The 21,169-nt window shown below is 43.6% G+C and overlaps 1 protein-coding gene across 9 annotated transcripts in view; it reads right to left on the bottom strand.

Annotated features, from left to right (window-relative positions):
• AKAP7 (A-kinase anchoring protein 7) overlaps nt 1-21,169 on the bottom strand; it is a 119,310-nt gene that overhangs the window by 4,239 nt on the left and 93,902 nt on the right. The window contains exons 9-10 of one of the 9 annotated variants that reach the window (XM_084777785.1): nt 19,235-19,268; nt 11,867-11,878 (exon numbers count right to left, since the gene is read on the bottom strand). The exons of 6 other annotated variants lie outside the window; for them this stretch is intronic. In XM_084777785.1, coding sequence (XP_084633911.1) covers nt 19,255-19,268 — 14 coding nt within the window. In that variant the 3' untranslated portion in view covers nt 11,867-11,878; nt 19,235-19,254. Of the gene's footprint in view, nt 1-11,676; nt 11,879-19,234; nt 19,269-21,169 lie in introns of those variants that run through there. 2 more of the 9 variants (XM_084777784.1, XM_084777783.1) reach the window with 2 other exon arrangements.

Here is a 21,169-nt window from a genome sequence, read left to right as displayed (position 1 = left end):
TCTGGGGCCGGATGTGGTGGCACACACCTTTAATTGCAGTGCTTAGGAAACAGAGGCAGATGCTGGATCTCTGTGAATTTGAGGTCAGCCTGATCAAGCTCCAGGCCAGCCAGGGCTACACAGTGAGACTCTAGCTTAAAAATAATTCATTTAGAAAACCAGATAAAATATCCCTTTTAGTCTCCACTTACCAGGGAAGCAAGCTTACATTTCAGGACTTCCTGTGTTTGCCTAAACAGCCACTGTTACCTTACTTCTGGGGTCAAATTCCTTAGAAGCTTCTAGATCATTCCCTAGTACTTCACAGCCCCACCCTTTCCCTTCCAATTAAAATTCTACTTACTCCATGAAACTTCCCTCGCCTTGCTCAGCTGGAAGTGCATATGTATATGGTCATATATTAAGTATCTATATGCCTGCAAAAATATAGTCTGTATTCTCTCGGCCTATAGAAATATAGCAGAGAATAAACCAAGATCCTACTGGCTTTTATTTTAATTCTTTCATAAATTATGGGCATTCTTTATTAAGTCACAAAGGTGTGAGTCTGGTGGTTGGGAACATGGTTCAGTCAGAAACATGCCTGCATGTACCTGAGCTTGGATCCCCCAGCACATACATAAAAAGACAGGTACAGTGGTACACATGTGCAATCCTGGCAGTGGGGAAGCAGAGAAAGGAAGAGGTGGGTAGGGGAACCCTGGAGCTCACTGGCCAACTATTCTAACTAATTGGTAAACACCAGGTTCACTGAGGAACCCTGTCTCAAAACGACCAAGGAAACAGCTGTCTCACATCTGTCTTTGGCCTCTGAGTGCATGCGTGCACGTGTACACATACACCTGCTTCTGCACGTGTATGTGTCCACCCACATGTACCCCCACACAAACACAGGCTTGAGGACAAACTATAATAGACCTCTGTTAGCATCCTCTCTGCTAATATATGGTACAATTTATTCATCACAAGAAGAGCTCAATAATTTTATTTTTTGCCTAGCGAATTTTTTATTGAAATCCTTGAGAGTAGTAGCAACAGTTTTGAATCTTATTATCATCCTATATTAATGGCACACCATGGCCAGAAACTTAAATGTAGAAATTAAAGCTAAACTTGGAGCAGAGAATTTCACAATTCAGATATCTATGCGAAAAATCTACATCTACTTTGCCTGGTGAACCTGATCAGTGAGACAAAATCTCTCTCCCAGTGATGATCAGAAATTAACAATCCACAGTAAGCACTTTATTTTGCCAATCAATCACAAATAAGCAAATTGACAAATCTTCCAGCTCTGACCTGGACTCCAGCTTCCCCACTGATTCCTGAAAACCCACTTGGGCTATTAATGTTATCTCACAGAGGACTGGGCGTGGTGACACTTAACTACCACCCTAGTGCTCCGGAGGTTCAGGCAGGAGGATGAGCATGCAAACTCATCCTTAGCTACATAGGGAGCTTAGGGCCAGCCTACGATACATGAGGCCCTGTAAACATTTTTATATATGTATGCACGAATACACATGTGTGTCCATGGCGGGTTTATTACAGAGATCTCTAAGAATGCAAGGGTCCAAGAAGCCAGAATCTTCATTCCACTGAGAACTTGTCTTCTGATTATTGGTAGACTTGGTTCACCTCATGGAGACATTTTCAGATTAGAGGCATGCTGTATTTTTCCTCCGGCTGATGCTTGCCCAAGGACAGCAGCCTCTCACGCTGACCTCACCCTGAGACAGATAGAGGGCATTCTCTGATGCCTGTTGACAATGGCAGCCTAGCACAGTGTGACAATATGCGCAGCTCTCTTTTGATTCCAACAAGATACTTAGAAAAATGTTCCTAATAAAAGCATCAAACTCATGATCAAAAGTATCCTTTCTTCACTTATTAGGTTTACTGACTCTTCATACCTACTGAACAGACTAGCTTTTGCCTCTGGTACTGTAGTGTGGCTCAGTTGGTCTTAACACATGAGCTGAGCTGACCCAACAAAAGCTGGGTTGCTATCTCTCATGCAAGGCTCTAGACACTGTCACCACCTTCCTGCGCACTCCCAGCATCTAAATGCCTGTGTATACTGACAAGAATAAATCAATGGGTAGTAATCTGACTTTGTTTTTAAGAAGCAGAAAATATAAGAATGAGAGAGGTAGTAAAATAGGAGGGGTGGAGAGAGGGAGGGAGGGAGAAAGATTGCACACACACACACACACACACACACACACACACACACACACATGCATGCACACAGTGGGGAGACATGTGAAAATGAGACCATTCACACCTGGGCACATTAGCAGTTGTCACTGCGCATCAAGTGTCAAAAGACTCACTAAGGAAAGCAGAGCTTCTATGAGCCCTGAGGCTGCAGCACAGCTCCATGGATGTCACCATGCCACATAAAGAGCATATTGTAATTACACCATGAGCCCTGTAAGGACTGTCTGCATGATCATGAGAAAACACAAAAGCAGAAAAGCTGAGAGGTTTGTGAATGTTCAAAGGGCAAACACACAAAAGGAAGGCTGGTATGAGGCTTGGCCCTATCATACCGTAAAATGCTGAAAAACTACCCAAGTAGAAGGTAACCAGGATGCACGGAAAGACAAACAGAACAGAAGGGGGACAAGATTCCCCAGGAAGCAGCGCCTGACCTAAGGGACTCTCTGGTGTGATTGCAACAAAGGGAAGGACAGAAAATGGGACATCTCTTGGCTGAAAAGCTGTACCCAGGAAGAAATGTAAGTATTAAAAGCCATTGATACTTGTGGTGGCCCATGCCAATAATCCTGGTACTTGGGAGACAGAGGTTGGAGGAGCCAGAGTTCAAGGTCATCATCATCGCCCACACGGTGAGTTCAAGACCAGCCTTGGCTACAAGACACGTCATCTCAAAAGTCAAAACAAAGAAAGCCAAAATAGAACCAGTTACTGGAATATCAAAGAGGGAAAAGAAGGTGTGGAAGAGGTTGTTACTGATGCCAGCTTTGCTGGAAAGATCTTTTGAGAAACTCCACAGAGGAAAGGCTCAACAGGCCAATGGGCTTGATGCCTCCGTAAGCCAGTGTGGCATACACTCAACTGAAGTCACCTGTGGCTTGCTAGTAATTGCTGTGAAAAGAATGCCTCATCCCCCACTAGGAAAAATTCTTCAACAAAGGTCGAGTCAGTGAGGCAAATGTGGGCAAGTTAGACCTGGGGACACAAGGAGACAAGACTACGTGAGGGAAATGTGCCAGGCTGCCGACAAAGCCAAAATTGGGGCAGGCAGACACATGTAGCCTTGACAGCAGCCCCCCCCCCACAAATAACTGCTCTCAGTCACTGAGGACTGCAGACCCGTTCCACACTTGGTGATGCTTCTGGATGCTCTCAGATGGCCTTAGAGGCCTGCAGTCAGGCTTGTTAGAATGGTCAGGCATGGGTGTCCCACGCCTGAGTCACAGACTAGGAAGAAGAAGGCCACAGGGTTGAAAATGCTGACTGGGGGCTGCAAAAGCAAATGGAGGAGAAGAACGAGAAGAAGGGGTTTCACTTAGGTCTGAACAAGGGCCCCCCCACATCTTCCCCTTACTTCCAACTTCACATCTACTGTTCTAGAAACGTAATGACGGCAGCCTTAGAAGAGGGTGCTTGTTCTTAACTGTGGCCATGGATGAGGGGTCAGATGTGGTAGGCCACAGCTTCAATCCTCATCCTGGGATGCAGAGATTTCATCCCTTGGGCCAGCCTGTAGAGAGCTATTCCGGCACAGTTCCTGATTTTATATGTGGGAAGGACAAAGGAATGGTGTTCCCCAGAAACCAGCCTGGTCTACACAGTGAGTTGTCGGACAGCCAGAGCTATGTAGAGTGAGCCTATCTCAAAAGCAAAACGACAAAAATGTACGGATGGCCATCGAGCACGGCAAAAGACAGTCACCATCATTAGTCATCAGAGAGAGACGAGTAATAGTCACAACGAGATGACACTGCTCGCCCCCTCAAATGACTCAGTTAGAAGGACACAAAATGCAAAGGGGTGCTGAGGACACAAAGCAAGCAAGCAGAGCTTCTGTCACTGGTGAGAATGCAAAAATCCCACTAGGGGGGAATTCCTTTAAAAGTTGACTATGTTCTGCCCACACTTTGCAGCAGTCTCACCTCTAACTTGACGTGAAAACAGATGAATGAAAGCATATGCTCAGCAAAGCACTTTGCACCAATGTCTGGAGCTCTGTTCAAAGGTGCCTTAAAATAGAAAGCACCTAAACACCCTCCGTCTGATGGATGACCCAAAGGGCTGCGATGCATTCACGCAAAGGGAGAGGAATACAAAGGAATGGGACGCTGACGCATGCTACACCACAGATGATCCTAAAATACATAACATGAAAGGAGGCAAACTGAAGAGGGAACACACTATGTGGTTTCTTACTTGGCGTTAGAGAAAAGGAAGATGGGAAACAGACCAGCGGCTTGGGGGAGCTAGGAGAGGAACAGGAAGGAATGTGGACGAGTCCTGGAGGGTGGTGGATCTCGCTTGGGGTCATTCTGACTCCGCTGCTCATTAAAGCTCACAGAACTAAACACAAACAAGGGCAGATTTACACTGTGTAAAGTAGACTTCACTTTTCGAGATGCTGACAGTTTCTTCCCGGTATTGCCTGGACGGGGGTCAGCAGAGTCTCACGCTTGTCACTCTGCCATTAGCCTGTGGCCGCCCAGAAGGGTGACTTCCCGGCTCCTCACTATTTTAAGACACTTTTCAGCTGCAGCGTGTGTAATCTCATGGCTGCAGGCCCGTTTCTCAGTTGCTCTCCTGTGATTCATAGTTTTCTGTTGTGCTCAATCTCAAAATATTTTCCGTAAGATTGACTGGGGAGTGACTTGCGAGTGTGGACAGGAGCCAAGCAACTCGTTTCCCTTCTCCTCTTCTGTGAACCACCCATCATCTATTCAATGGGCTCTGAGGACACAAACTAGATTAGCACCCATGTGAGGCTGACAGGTGATCACTGACTCCAGTGTGGGGATCCTGGGGGTTTGCTCTTTGTTGTTTGCAGAATCTACCTATGCGTCCACACAACAGTCACTATCCCATATAGAGAAACCATGGTGTTTCTGCCTGAAATTTTAGTTCCTGCTTTTGTTCCAGTCAGAATGCAGGGGTTTTCAAGGTCCCTGACTGGTCACTAAGACCACTCTGGGTCACTGAGTGCCAAACTCAGTAAGATATGCAATTCTGAGTCATGGAAAAAGAGGTAGGTGTTATTCATACAAATCTGGGTCCACATAGGATATCAGCAGAAGAATGAATATCACCAAAAAATATTTTAGGACAAAGAGACATGTCAATAAGCATAAATCTTAAAGAAATCTCTTGATCAGCAGGAACCGTGAAGTCTGAAGACGAACGAAGCCATGCTTAGATGATTTAGGGGTTGTTTTGTTTTGTTTTGTTTTGTTTTGTTTTGAGACAGGGTTTCTCTGTGTAGCCTTGGCTGTCCTAGACTGGCTTTGTAGACCAGGCTGGCCTTGAACTCATAGTGATCCACCTGCCTCTGCCTCCTGTGTGTGTACTTAGACTCTTAACTGCCACACACATCTGATTGGCCATCTATTTTAAGAAGATGGACATGACAGTTGACTTTTGATTTGAGCAGCAAACACCTGCTCATGATAACACATGCTTTTCTTTCTAAGTGCGTATTCTAAAGAGCTCAGGCAGAGAGGAGGGTACTTCCCCATTCTAAATGCATGTGTTCACCAAGGCAGGTCAGGCAAGCAAATGTCGTTAAGCAATCTAATCAAATAACATAAATTGTAAGCCAGGGCTGCCGCTTTGACTCTATAAGCAACACAGGCACACCCATGTCAGGAGGAAGGCCAGGCTGAGAACAAGTCCTCGGGTCACACAGCAGTAACAGGGATGGCATCCTCCCCTGCTTGGAGGGATTCCTGCTTTGCAAAGTAGGGTCAGAAACATTATCCCACTTTGTTTTTCACAGGCTTCTCATGAGGGGAGGGGAGTATAAAAAACAATGACACAGGAGTTGACAAAACATGGTTAGGATTCTACAGCCACAGGGATGGGATCCCCAAGTTCTACAAAATGGAAGCTTGACCCACCCTGAACACCTGCCCCAGGCAAGTAACCCAAGAACCCTTCTCCTAGGGCAAAGTAGGCAGAAGTGAGACATGCCAACAACTGGAATACTAACTGGAGAACCAGAAAATTCAGGTTTCGGTCACGGTACTTCATCCTCCATTGAAAATTCTCAGAACTAAGTAGCGCATACCAACTGCCAGAACAGGATCCCTCCTTCCCGCCCTTGCCCTTTCTTTTCTTCCCTCCCCCTCCTGTCTTTCTTTCATGCTTCCAGCTTTCCTTCCACAGACATCCCCTGAGCCCCCATTGCCTGAGATAGGGAGCTGCACTGTGAATGGAGAACTGACCTCAATGTGGCCCTTCCTTCAGGAAACCTGCACGTTATCAGAAATGCACGGCAACAAACAATAAAAGGCCACGGATACTCTGAAGGAAAGAGGGACAATACGGAGCGCATACACACATAAAGACTGACAGGCTGGAGAGGTGGCTCAGCAGCTAAGAACACAGGCTGCTCTTCCAGAAGACCCAGGTTTGATTCCTGCCACCACATGGCAGCTCCCAATGCTCTGTAACTCCGATCCCAGAGCATTTGACATTCTCTTCTGGCCTCTGCAGACCCCAGGCATACACATGGGGGCACAGGCATACATGTAGGCAAAATACCTATAGATGTTAAATAAATTAAATAAAAAATTTAAAGACTATAAACAAGGGCTAGGATGTGGCTCAGCTGGCAGAGTTCTTGCCTAATATGCACAAGCCTTGGGTTCAAAGACTGGAAATTCTGGGACATGCCGATAATCCTAGCAATCAAGAGGCAGAAGTAGGGGGATCCAAAGTTCCTTGGATATATGGATATCCCAAATTCCAGGCCATGTACCCTAGCCCAATCACCACCAGAGAGGTGTCCTCTGGCAGCTCATGGGAGCAGATGCAGAGACCCATACCCAAACACTAGGCTGAGATCAGGGAATCCTGCAGAAGACGGGGAGGAAGGATTGTAGGAGCCAGAGGATACCATGAGAACACAGCCCACGGAACCAACTAAGCAGGGCTCACAGAGACTGAAGCAGCAATCACGGAGGCTGCATGGGTCTGTGCTAAGTCCTCTACACATACGTTATGGCTGTTTAGCTTGGCGTGTATATGGGACTCCTATCACTGGGAAAGGGGGGGTGTCTCTCTGACTCTGACTCTTTTGCCTGTTCTTGAGACCCTTTTCCTCCTACTGGGTTACCTCATGCAGCCTTAATATGACGGTTTGTGCCTAGTCTCCTTGAAAGTTGTTACGCTATGTTTGGGTGATTTCCATGAGAGAGGCCTGCTCTTTTCTGAAGGGAAATGGTAGAGGGGGTATGGGGGAGAAGGGAGAACTGGGAGGAGCAAAGGGAGGGGAGGCTGCAGTCAGGAGGTATTGAGGGAGAGAAGAATAAATATGAGAGAGAGAGAGAGAGAGAGAGAGAGAGAGAGAGAGAGAGAGAGAGAGAGAGAGAATAAACAACTAGCTACCTGGCCAAGTCTAGGACAAAATACCCAAAAACCTTGTGTAAACAGAAGGATGTGATGCTTGAGTCAGATCTTGTAAATTGAGTCCGTATTTCCCACGTAACAGGTAGAATAGCTTGGCATGACATCAAACCCCCTGGCATGCCAGCAGCGTGGCTGGTGCAGCTAACGGCACTCTTGCTCTAGCGCGTGGTGACTAATGATGTAAGAAGCAGAGCCATGAGACTGGAAACACATGGAGTTGGGGAGCTCCCAGGCCATGCTGAGAAGGGTGCAGGGCATCTATTTCCTTGCAGGATCCAACCGAACCCCCATTTCCTAAGATATACACAATTCTCAGAACACTGCTATGCGGTATAAATGTAAGTTTGGTCTACACATACGTATTACTTAATAAGAAAACACTGCATTTGCTACTGACAAATGATTTCTCTTCATTCATCTTAGTTTTGTGGTAAATAAGCAGACACATCTTTGGGAGGGGGACTATAGTGTTGGAGCACATATGGAGTAGCTGAGAACATCACAAATACATGTGTGAGTGTGTTTGTGTGTATGTGCGTGTGTGTGTGTGTGTGTGCATACACACGTGGGTATGTGTATGTTTCTGCTTTTAAGAAGCCTCTAGGACATTAGCTGCCCTCAAACTCCCTATATATCTGAAGATAAGCTTTGAACAGGCCTTCCTTCCCCTACCTCAGGAATATTGGGACTACACGTGTGCACCACGTTCACCCTACACAACCCTGAGTATCAAACCCAGAGCTTGGTGCATTCTAAAGCGAACAACCCACCAACTGGGCTACAGCCCAGCCTGAAAACATATATTTCAACAAAAATGAACTGTTTTTAATTATCCAATCACAGCTGTCTTTAACTTGGCCAAGCAGTGAAGCTAACCCTCTTGCAGGTAAGTGAGGACAGTGCATTCGGGCTGCGAGTCTCTTTAGTTTCTCAGCTATCAACCCATCCAGCAGGTTGAGTGTCGCTGTTTTGCTTTGATGGCTAGTAAACTCTCTAACATCTGAAAACATGGAAACCAGGGTGAACTCAACTTTTCACCTGCTTGTGAACCCTGGCTAACCACAGACAAAGTCCACTGGACATTTTTTTAAATCAGTAATAATGGATGAAATAGTGAACTTGAAATGCTAAAAAGCATGTGAGGATACAATGACCAATCAGCGAAATAAAAGCAAAGCAGAACCTGTCCTTGGGAACCTTTCCGGACAGTGCAATAACATGGATAAGAAAACAGCACCACACAGAAGCCTAGAGACCTCTTTAATTTATGTGTTTAACTTCAGGGGAAACATGATTGAGGAAAGTAACATAGGATTTTTCTTTTCTTTATGTCTTAAGACTACCAATTCACCAGAAACTTCTATTAGAAATCTCCAGCAGAAAATTAAGCTGGTGTGTATGTTTATTGAACACTGAGTGGGTGGTTATAAATGGACATGCATGTGATCCGTCAGCTGGTGTTTGCTTCTGGACTGCTTGAGCTCCATGTATATAAAAGCTGCTAACAGCCAATCAAATGTCAGTAAGAAACAAGCACAGAAGGCAGCAGGTAGGCAAGGGACAGCCACCACTGTGCTGGGCTTCCTCTGCAGGCCATGAGCTTGTCCCTATAGGAACATGGGCAGACGAGGGACACCAGAGATCACCTGGACTCACCGTATTGCTCTTTCCTATGGAATGAGCCAGAGTCCGGCCCACTGCAGCTCTTGGACACGTCCCCAGAGCGCTGCGCATGAGATGCCAAGCCCGTCACAGCATGCTCTAGGACCTTCTGTCCTGCACACCTGCTGCTCTACAACCACCCACTCCTGATAACTGTGTGCATGAGAGCACTTAATAATAATAAACCTGCCTCACATTAAGCATTGACAGACTTTCTCCCACACATGGAAGTCCAAAGCTCAACTCAATTTCTACGTATGTCAAATCAAAGATCTGGAAACTATCCTTGCCTAACCCTACCTAGTAAAAACCTGCCAAAGCTGTGACTCTAGGACCCATCACACAATACTAATCCCTATCTATTACTTTATACAACTACACCTCCTAGAATATTTCTCACTCTACAATGAGACTTATACTCATGAAATATTTTAATGCCTCTTCTAAAGTTATAGGGTCAGAATGTCACACCTGCGTCCCTGTGAAAGCCACCTGGCCTTCCTATGTCTTGCTCTTTTGATTTACAAAGTACAGATACCATCAGTTCTGCAGACCAGAGCTGCTGTGAAAATCAGTTTTAACACAAAGCAGTGGCTGAGGTGCTTGGCCTAACTGTAAGAGCTGACATTTTTCTTTATTTTTAGTTGGGTATGTGTATGTGTGAAGGGGCGGGGTACATGCGTGTGAGTGTTGGTCCTGCCTGAGGAGCCCAGAAGAGAGCTTTGGATCCACAAGAGCTGGGGTACATAGGGTTGTGAGCTCTCCCACCTGAGTGCTAGAAATTGACCTTGGGTGCTACACTCGAGCCATGCACACTCTGCACCAGGACACTGAGCTGTCGCTCGAGCACCACCCCTATTTCTTGAATAGTGGGAAATAATGGCATCCAAGATGGCTATAGTGTGTGTGCGGGTGGTGTAGCAGAGAGTGCAGCTGCCTTCCCGCAACATTAGGTATTATTCTGTATAGCTTAGACTACACTCTTACAACCAAATGCTGCCTGTTCTGGAATAGAGAAGAACTACTGTAAATTAGTTAATCTTGCAAGAGGGTGTCCAGCAGCCATCTGAACAGACTGCACCAGAAATAGAACGCCATCTCGATGGTTTTTGTCTTCTAGATGCACTAAACTCAAACATGCAGCACTGTAAAGAAACATGAGGTTCGTGGAACTTGCCCGCTACAGGGTGGCGCGGTCATTCATGACAGTCATCTGAGCTTTGCTCTCATCTTCCTGGTAACTGTTATACCTTCTGTCACCAAGCTTCTTCTCTCCAGCCTCTCACCCTTTTCATTAAATTCCCAAAAGACCCGATATAGTCATTAGTAGAAAAACATAGTAGCAGAGTTAAGATAGAAGTAAGAAAAAAAATCAGGACCAATAAAAAGAAATTTTAATAAGCAAGTAAAGACAGGGGAGAAGAGCAGGTCACAGAGGTGGACCACAGGGCCACTGGACTCCCAGTGTCCTTACACTCAGAGGAAGGCAGCAGCATCATGAGTCCCCATGTCAGGAGCCCAGAGAGCCTTCTGGATCAGCCCTGGTTCACTGCTGCACTGGGCTGGGGCCATATCCATCACAACCCCCTTCTGTACCTTCCTCCCACCTTTCTTCCAAGAAAAGAAGATTATCAGACCACTCGCTAAGTCCACTGCTGCCTAGGCATCCTCACTCCCGTCACCTGGCTCCTGAAGAGCTGCTAAACCCTTCACCTAGGTTACCCTTTGGCCCAGCGCGGCCCAGCTCAATAACTCTATGGGAGCCCTATAGAAAGTGAGGGGCCCCTCTCCAAATCACTACACATAATGAAAGCTGAAGGCCATATTTGGGAACATGAGATTGTTTTCAGGGTAAGTATCTTTTTCCTAGCTTGAAAAAAAAAAGATATGAAGAACAAGTTTCTCCAGAATGACAAATGTACCACTTGTTTTACACCTTAAAATAATTTCAATTAAGTATATTGACAAGATATCACAACCTTGGCTTTTGCACTTTACAAACATACATTATATAATACTTTAGGGAATGACCACAAACATAATATATAATCAGTTGTTTTAGTATTATTCGTCATCCTTAACTTCAGGGTTTGTCTCCTATTATCTTGAAGGCAAACATCTCATTTTTTTTTCATTAATTTATTGCCCAACCTTTGTAGTCTAACAGGGTGTCTGTAGTGATGGACTGTCCATTGCTAGGACTTGTTCATATTGACAATACTGCCTTGAGCGGCTTATACCTGTGTCACCAGAACTGTGTCCTATTCCTGATCTTTTAAACTTTATTTTCATCTTTCTGTTAATCCATTACTTAAAATGGGTCAAAAGTGAGAGAAATTAAAATATTTTACCTTTGAACAAGTCCTAGCCAAATGCAATGTGCTCTAGGCCAGGAACTCTGTCTCAAAAAGAAAAGAAAAAGTCTCCATGCACCGATGTGCACACACGTGAACACACACACACACACAAAGACACCCATGTGTGCACACATAACTGAATTGGGGGTGGAGAAGTAGAGGGCTGACAGTGATCAAGCAGGCCACCTTGTTTGCACCGTGAGGCAATGAATGCATCTTCCCCTCGGTCCTTCCTCTTCATTAAGACTCTGCCTTGATATATCCGACGCCGGTCACTGCCTGGACACATGCTATTGTCCCCTCTGTTTCACTCTGATTGGCTTTCAGATACTTCTCAGAATTCCTCAGACTTTTTAGATATTTCAATCAATGCTGCTTTAGGCCTTGACAGGAGCCTTTGGTTCCTTTTAACCCTGATGATGGTCAAACAATTTATCCTTCTCAGTGCTGTCCTGCACTGGCTGCACGCCTGACTCCCTACCCACTCACTAGTCTGCCCCCACAACTAGCAGTGAGTGCCCTCAATACGAATGACAGGAGGGGCTTAAATGACATACACTATTGCCTCAAAACAGCATGAACAAGACTGCAGAGCACACATCTAACAGACACAAGGCATTTAAAAGTAATATTCACAAAACTGCTGATGAATCGGTTTTTAAATGATTTGTTCTCTTTCAGGAAGATAGACATGGAAGAAAGATGACTACAGGAGATGCCCAGAGCGGGGGAGGGGGGCTGGGGAGGAATGGGGCCAGAGAGAGGAATGGGGGTGAATACAAGTGACATACATACACATGCCAGTGCCAGAATTAAACCCAGAATTCAGAGCAGAGGACCCTTCTTTCTGTAAGTCTCCAAGCCTGGAAGTGACTGTCTCTGTTTTGCTATGAACGCACTCTCCACTCATAATACCTCAAAAATCTAGTCAACTAATTTCTCCATTAAATTCTCTGTCAAAATACCCGCTATACCTCCCTGTTTTCTTAGCTATGCCATAACTAATACCTGCTATTTTTGTATTTCTCCTCACTTAATTCTGCAACTACTGATGATTCAAACATGTTCAGGAACAAAGGGTACAAAGTTAAAAACGGATATGAAGTTAAGCAGTTATAACTGCATTTCTTCAGGAACAAGCTTCCTCACAAAACAATCTATTAGAACCTTTTAATTCAACATCAAACTTCGTGTAGTTGTGGATATGCAATTACGAAATGATCTGTAGGTCTAAGTCTGCATTAGAGGTTAGGGAGGCTGTGCGTACAGTACTGGGTGTACACCACCATCTCTGTGAGTTCTTGGCTTAGATTTAATGTGCCAATTTTACAAGTATCTTAGAAGAAATCTAAAGTTTCAAAACAACTTTTGTTATAAAGATAATCACACAGCAAGCAGCATGGGCTGGCATGCTATCACCAAAACAACCAGGAAGTACAATCACCAACATTTATACCGGAAAACAGGTTAGAGAAGAGTGTGCCTAGACAATAGCCCAAACTTACATATTTACCCTCTATTTTACAGCATGTTCGCTGATCCTAAAGACATTAATTTGAACAACACTCAGTAGTCACTATAAATAGTCTAAATGTACACATTGTTATAAAAAGTTCTAGTCTTCTACTTAACGTTTGGTGTCATAATAGTTTAGAAATTCTGATTTAAAAATCTTCTGCCACATAATATATTCCAAGGTAGTAATATGGACTCTACTCAGACGTTCCTATTAACAGTCCATTTGAACAGTCATAGGGGAGGGGAATACGGGGAAAATGGGAGGGAGGGAAGAATGGGAGGATACAAGGGATGGGATAACCATTGAGATGTAACAAGAATAAATTAATAAAAAATTTTAAAAAATAGTCCATATGCCTATTTTTATTGTTTAATACAAAACATTGTAAACAAACCTAGAATGTTTCTAGATTTAACATTCCATTACCAGTTGACTTTGTTTTTCACATTTATATATGGTGTATGTGCCACATGCCTGTGTGTGTGTGTGTGTGTGTGTGTGTGTGTGTGTGTACATGCCACAGCACACCTGTGCAGGTCAAAGGGCCTTTTAGGAGTTCTGTCTCACCTTCTACCATGTAGGATCAAATCAAGCCCTCAGACTCAGTACCAGTGGGACCATCTCACCAGCAACCACCTAACTTCCAAGGTCCAAACCTAGAAACCTGCTGCTGCAACACGCACTGTCCCTAAATGAGTCTCAAAAGATCCATAAGGACCACTTTCTGCTTCCACATTTCCAACCATCTACACATTCCAAGCCTCCTCCCAGTCCAGCGTTGGAATCCTGGGGTGTGTCTTAAGCCTCCTTCCCTTGGGACACATGCCAGTTTGACAGAACTTTAAGTAAGGTTTGACTATAGTACAGTCAGACATGAAAGGATTAGGTTGCCAAATCGTCCGCTTGCCAGTTTGCATGCAATCAAATTACATCATTCAAACCCCTGAAACACTGCCTTCATAGCTAACTTGGGCTGTACATTTAAAGTGCTTAGAAAGTGTGAATTGTTATTTTCGCTCCGACTGACATATGTTAGCCATCCAATTAAAGCTTGGTGTCAGTCTCATGGCAAATACCAAGAGCAACTCCCTGACCACAGCATGGGGGTGGGAGCAAAGGGTAGGCAAGCAAATGTGGACCGCTCTCTTTCACTGGGGTCTTCCTTCCTTCCCCAGAAGCATCACTGGTGAACTCCATCTCTCTGGGGGATGAAACACCACATTTCCTTCTACCCCAAGCATCTTGTTCATACATCACTTTTTCCCTGGTACCACATTTTCTCCATAAGTATAGTTTATGCTTATAAATACCCTTAGCTAAATTAGTAAACTGGGGAAACTGTATATGGAAATAAGAAATTACATTTCTAATATCTTTTATTTAGCTTAAAATAAGCTTAGCATTCGCGTCCCAGTTAACACAACACTTAAGTGTAAGTTACACTCACTCTGTTCTCAGGGTTTGTCTTTGACTACTCCCCAACTGAAAGATTTATTTTAATACTTCCAAGCTCTGTTAACTTTTAACTCTGACATTATGAATGTTCATCATGGGGCACTTGAAATGTATATTGTAGAAGCTGTGTTTGCTCTTAGCAAGTTGTAAATGTCACCTATGAGAGAATCTGGGAACAACTGCCTGTCTCAGTGGCAAATTAACCTGCCCTGACTGAACTTTTTCCTGGCTTGGTTCTGTGACCTTCCCAGCTTGGGAAGGGCGTGGTGCCACGGAAGGGCGTGGTGCCACGGGAAGGGCGTGGCATCACCGGCTTGATAGACTCTTCATGTTGACTTATACTACTTCGAGGACAAAAAAAATAAATAAATAAAAATAAAAAAAATAAATGAAACAAAAACTCTTAGGATCTAACAGATTTCTGTTTTGAAAAGTCATGTGAATTTAAAAAGAAAACTCCAACAATAATAGCTATGCATTACTCATCCCCGTGTCTTCTGAACACCTGGTCAGAGCTTTCCAGAAGGGATGAGTGCAGCAACGTTAGTGGAAGTGAGACAAAACACTCCACGGAGCATCCTCACATAAGGCCAGCTCTCACTGCAGCCAAAGGCAGCATGAAGGTTTACAAGAAGTCAGGGAGTTGAGGTAAGAGGCATTTCTTACAGAATACACACTGGAGTTTGGCACATAATAAACTCAGTAAATCGAACGTATCTACAACAACGACAGGGTGTTAATGTATAATCGCAGCTATATTTCAAGTCAGTTTGGCAGAACCAGGGATTCATATCCACTATAAAGTCCCCTATAATTACGTCCAAAGTCTATGGTTGCAGGCGATAAAAGTTTAACTCAAAGGGCGGACAAGTGTGCACTGCCCTATGGACTGGAAAAGGTCTTAGACACTGCGGAGCGGGTGCCCTTTCCTCCGCTCCCTCTACTACCTGTGCAAGTTTCATTCTTAGAAAGGCCCTGGGGCCCAGCGTGGTGGCACATGCCTTTAATCCCAGCACACGGGAGGCAGAGGCAGGAATCGCTGTGAGTTCGAGGCCAGCCTGGTCTACAAAGTGAGTCCAGGACAGCCAAGGCTACACAGAGAAATCCTGTCTCAAAAAGAAAGAAAGAAAGAAAGAAAGAAAGAAAGAAAGACAGACAGACAGACAGACAGACAGACAGACAGACAGGCCCTCTGTTGGTTTTAAGAAGCCTGAGTTGACCGTGTATAAAGTCCATATTTCTCCCGGGGCAGGAGGCAGGACCTCAAGCACACAGGTAGGGAATTCTCCAAAAAAGGATGCTGTATTGAGCTAAAAATTCTTAGTCCTAATTCCTCCTCTGAGATAAGGTAAAAAATAAAACCACTATTGTGCCAAACTGAGCTGCAGTTAACACAGTCTTTATTTCTTGTACAAAACCACATTTACCAAGTATATTAAAGAAGGGTGGCTAGCAGGCAGGCATATTATAAATATTAACTAAATCTTGATTATTTAGTTTTCATGACAGGTAGATACTACTTAAAATTGGGGTAATAAGCCTAGAAATTAAATAGTAAATATCAGAACCAAAATTATAAATTGGGTCAGCTTGTCTCCAAACATCTCCATGGTCTACCACATGACACTAAACACTTGGAAACTTTTTTGACTCTCTTTACCATGGGTTAAATGACCAAAATTTTGAACACAGATATTCTCTGAGAGACTCCACCCAGCAGGGGACCGGGCATATACTGGGTCTGAGGGTCGCACTGAGAGTGGCATGGAAGAATGGGGGGATGGAAGGAACTGCAGGATTCAGGAGCCCCACTAGGAGACCATCAAGGCTGGCGGATCTGGACCTGGGGGGCCTGCACAAACTGTTGCACCAACCAAGGCCATTGCAAGCAGAGAACCTAGAGCTCGTGCGCAGACATAGGCAATGGTCAGTTCATTCTCCGCTTTCGCATGGGGGAAGAGAGCGGGGACTGCCTCTGACAGGAACTCTGCTGCCTGCAATTTGATCACTTCCGCATGGCAGGGTGGTCTGTGGACACACAGAGAAAGGGGATGCAGGCTATCCTGATGAGACCTGATAGGCTGAGGTCAGATGGTGGGGGGAGGAGGGACCCCCTGTCAGAGGTCTAGAGGAAGGGAATGAGAGCAGAAGAGGGAGGGAGAGTGCAATGGGAAGATATGGATGAGTGGGTAACAATCGGGATATAATGTGAATAAATTATAATAAATAAAAAATTAAAAATATAAACTTTCCTATATCAAGTATACTGTCGCAGGGATGCTGGATATTTAACAAATGTTTCCAATGATAATTTAGCAATTTACTGGAAGTGCCACAGGCCAAAATTTGGTATATATTTTTGACATGTTGCTAAGACTAAAGGATTAATACTCAACACACAAACACACACACACATACACACACACACACGCACAGCCAAAATTAAACAGATCTATAGGAAATGATTTATCACCTGTCTTCAAAGGATTTCACTAGATTTAGACTAACATTTAAAATTCTTCTGGACAACTGGATATGTCAGAAACCCCCACTCCTTTCTGTCCTGTGCCCAGGAAAGAGGACACAGTGTGTGGCTCATGGCAGCCGATGGCAGCCCTGAGGACTGAGTATAACCTTACAACCCAGGCACTCCAAAGGAAAATTATCCAGCATTACCCATAATGTTCAAACGTTCCAAAGTCCCGAGGACAACAACGAAAGGAAATGCCAGTGAGCCCCATTGCCTGTGACTTAACAGAATCCGGGAGCTGAAACAAGAGCCATAACTGCTGGCATCTGCTCTGAGGCTTCCATACTCTACCTACCTTGGTATACGTCATTTAGCAATGGGCAAATCAAATCAGTACTGACTATGGCTAAATGTTTTACATTGTATAACATGACTTCCGCCACCACTACATTACCCAGTGCAGTCTTGGATTACGCAACACAGTACTTTCTCTGCTTCAGCCGAGGCAATAGATACTAAGTAGCCCGGGACCCAGGCTTTCTGCCAGCTTTAGCCCCAATACCCCAGAGGACTATAAGTGAGAAACTCCCCACCTCTCTGGCTGCCAACAACTTCCCCTCGGAAGCACAGCAGCCGGGGAGCAGACATCTAATAATTGTACTTCGTGAGCATTTTGAAAATAATTCTGGCACAGTACCTGGAAGATGGTAGGCATCCAATAAACTAAGCCAAAGTGGAGGTTAGGATGGGAAAGAGAAGGCGGCGAAGAAAAGGAGATTATTAAAGGTCATACTTGCAGATAGGCATTAAAAAGAAAGAAGGGGGAATATAGAAATATACAGGGATGATAGGAGAAAAAGCAGATTTGTGAATCTACTCCTCAACTTAATACCTTAATTGTTATGCACAAGGTTATTTTTAATTCACTGGTATAGAATTTTGTATATAGATGCAAAATAACTTAATTTTAGATACATTGGCATAGAATTCAAATTTAAGACTATTCTTCACACACATTATTTATAGTTCTAGTCAATATGCGGTATTGTACCCATATGACTCAATTATAATACAAGGTTTACTTCCAATAATTTGAAAGTGCTATTGCAGGCTGTTTAGGATAAATAAGATATACAAGTTAATTGTTAGTTGATCAATTCATGGTCATATCAATTACAAGTCTATTTCTAACACAAGAATATATATCCTAGGGATTGATGAATAAATATGATTTCATAAATAGATCAGGTAAAATAGTTAGGTAAGGCCTTCAAAAACCTCAGAGACCTACAGAATACAGCCTTTAAAGATTTTTTTTTTATTAGTTTAAAGATTCTTTGACAACAAGACAGGTTAACTCCTGGCAACACCCAGCCTACCTCAAAGAAGAAGATGAGCATCAATGAACCTCCTTATGGAGATGGCTTCAAATATGGCAAACAAGCCATTGGGCAAAACAGCCTCGTTTCTGCCACAGACATATTCTGCATAAAAATGGGCAAGCTTGGATGCAGGCAGAGTCAATGGTCAAACTCTGCCAAGGCAGGGTAAGTAAGTCCTCAATAGTTCCTGCCTCACAAATATGTCTGTCAGTTATATTGGGACAGAAGGCTGAAGATGAGGCTCCAGCGTTATAGAGAATTTTGGGTGACTGCTCAGGCAGCAAACCATCTCTGTCATCTTCTCATTTGGGAAGCTGTTAACCTGCATTCCCTATATATTCAGGTAATTAATTTTACTCCTTTCAAATCTCTGATGGGGTTGAAGACCAGATAGTTTAATTTTACAATTAAGCTTGGTTGTTTAGGGGTTAAGATGTTTTTAGGTTTAGATAGATGGTTTAAGTTGATAATGATGAGATATGATAGATATTGATTTACATTCAGACTTTTAGACTCACCAAGATAGGAAAGATGTTTTCTTCAAGGCTGCCAAATACAAATAGCCAAAACACTACGAATATACCATTTATATAATCCCTTATTGTTTCACAGTTCTTTTTGCTGTAGGTAGTTTATTATATATGTGTTATAATGTAAATGTATATGTAAGATATTTAATAAAAAATAATAAAATCAAAATCCTGTATTTTAAATACAAAAAATAATTAAAATACTGTTATATCCTTTTAAAAAAAAGTCATACTTACATGATTCTTGTGGCCCCTAGCCTTTCAGCTCTAAGAGACAAATGAGGGAAAAGAATAAACTTTCAAAATCATAATACTTTTAGAAAGATTTTTATATTTTGGTGTCTGTGTGCATGCATGTCACATGCATGTTTGTGCCCATAGAGGCCAAAAGAGTGCATTGGAGTCTCAGGAGCTGGAGTTGCAAGCAGTTCTAAGATTGGGTGCCAGGATTCGAACTCTGACCCTCTAGTAACGAAGTCAGTGGTTTTAACTGCTGAGCCATCTCTCCAGCACCATAGGAGTTTTTGATTAGTTGGTTGGTTGGTTGGTTAGTTAGTTAAAGAACTAGTACTTCATTATTTGTGTGTATTAGGGGATTGGAGGTATTGTGTTTTTATTGTTGTTGTTATTAGATTTATTTTTAATTGTATGCTGGAGGACTGGGTATGTGCACATGGGTACAGCGCCTGCAGAGTCTAGGGTTATTCGATTCCCTGGAAGCTGAAGTTACAGACCGTTAGAAGCTGCCCAGTGTGAGTACAGGGAACCAAACTGGGGTCTTCAGTAAGAACTGCATGTGCTTGTATAGGCACTCAGAGAGGCGGAGGCCATATGCACAGGCCCTACATGAGTCTGGACCAGATAGGGTTCCACAACTAAAAGGAGAAGTAGACACATACTCCCATCCCTTCCCCAGAAGCTGTGTCCAATTGATAACAACTTGCAAGTTAAAAATTAGTTTTCTCCAAACCAGTCTTAAGGGTCAGCCCCATACACAGCAGTAGATGGCCAACACAAAATAAACTCAATGGCATCTTCCAATCTTTGTCTCATAATGTTGTGTCGGGACTTTTTTTTTTTTTTTTTTTTTTTTTGGTTTTTGGTTTTTGGTTTTTCGAGACATGGTTTCTCTGTGTAGTCTTGGCTGCCCTAGAATCACTTTGTAGAGCAGACTGGCCTCTGCCTCCTGAGTGCTGGGATTAAAGGCATGAGCCACCACGCCTGGCTATAATGTTGTGTCAGGACTTTTTTTTAACCTTACAGGCCCTATCATATACATTATGATTCTCAGTTTTGTACTTTTATTGGATTCCTGTGAATGCGTGCAAATGCATCTCTGCATGCATATATGTATACGTATATGTATATGTATACGTATATATGTATATGTATATGTATATGTATATGTGTTCGTTGAGCTTTGTCTTCAGCTCTTTTTCTTCTGTTTGCTTTGTCCTATTGCAAATAGTTTGTTTCTGTCTTTGTTTTGTTTTACTATTATTACTTAGAAGCCTGTTTGTTTTCTAAAAAGACAGAAATGGTGTAGCTCTGGATGGGAAGGAAAGTGAAGAGCAACTGGATGGAGTTGGGGGAGGGGAAGCCATAATAAGAATACATTGTATGAAAAAAGGCCTGTTTTCAACAAAAGTTAAAAAGAACAGTATGCGTGCTCTTAAGTATTAAGCCATCGCTGCAGCCACACACACCTCCATCCATAGTGGCTCTTAACCTTAGTCATCTCAAACGCCCCCACACTCACAGCCTCATGGGAAACCAGTACCATCCTCTTCAACAACAAGCACACACAACACGGTTCCTATGGGCAAGACATGTTTAGACTCTGGTACAACTACAGGAATACACAGGGTGTCCTGAATGTGAGGTACTGTACATCCACGCGAGGAGATGGGGCAGACATGGGAAACACTACGGTGAAGCCAGTGTGTGTGAAGTAGAAACTGGGAGAGCAGCAGCAGAGAAGCTCAATGCTGTGAAGTAGCTGAGTTGTCGATAGAGAAGCTCAATGCTGTAAAGTAGCTGAGTTGTCGATAGAGAAGCTCAATGCCATAAAGTAGCTGAGTTGTCGATAGAGAAGCTCAATGCTGTAAAGTAGCTGACTTGTCGATAGAGAAGCTCAATGCTGTAAAGTAGCTGACTTGTCGATAGAT

This window comes from Acomys minous (genome assembly GCF_964271855.1).
Source record: "Acomys minous genome assembly, chromosome: 3".
Taxonomy (NCBI): domain Eukaryota; kingdom Metazoa; phylum Chordata; class Mammalia; order Rodentia; family Muridae; genus Acomys; species Acomys minous.
The sequence above is the reverse complement of the archived record's forward strand: the minus strand, read 5'-3'. Positions and strand labels throughout refer to the sequence as shown.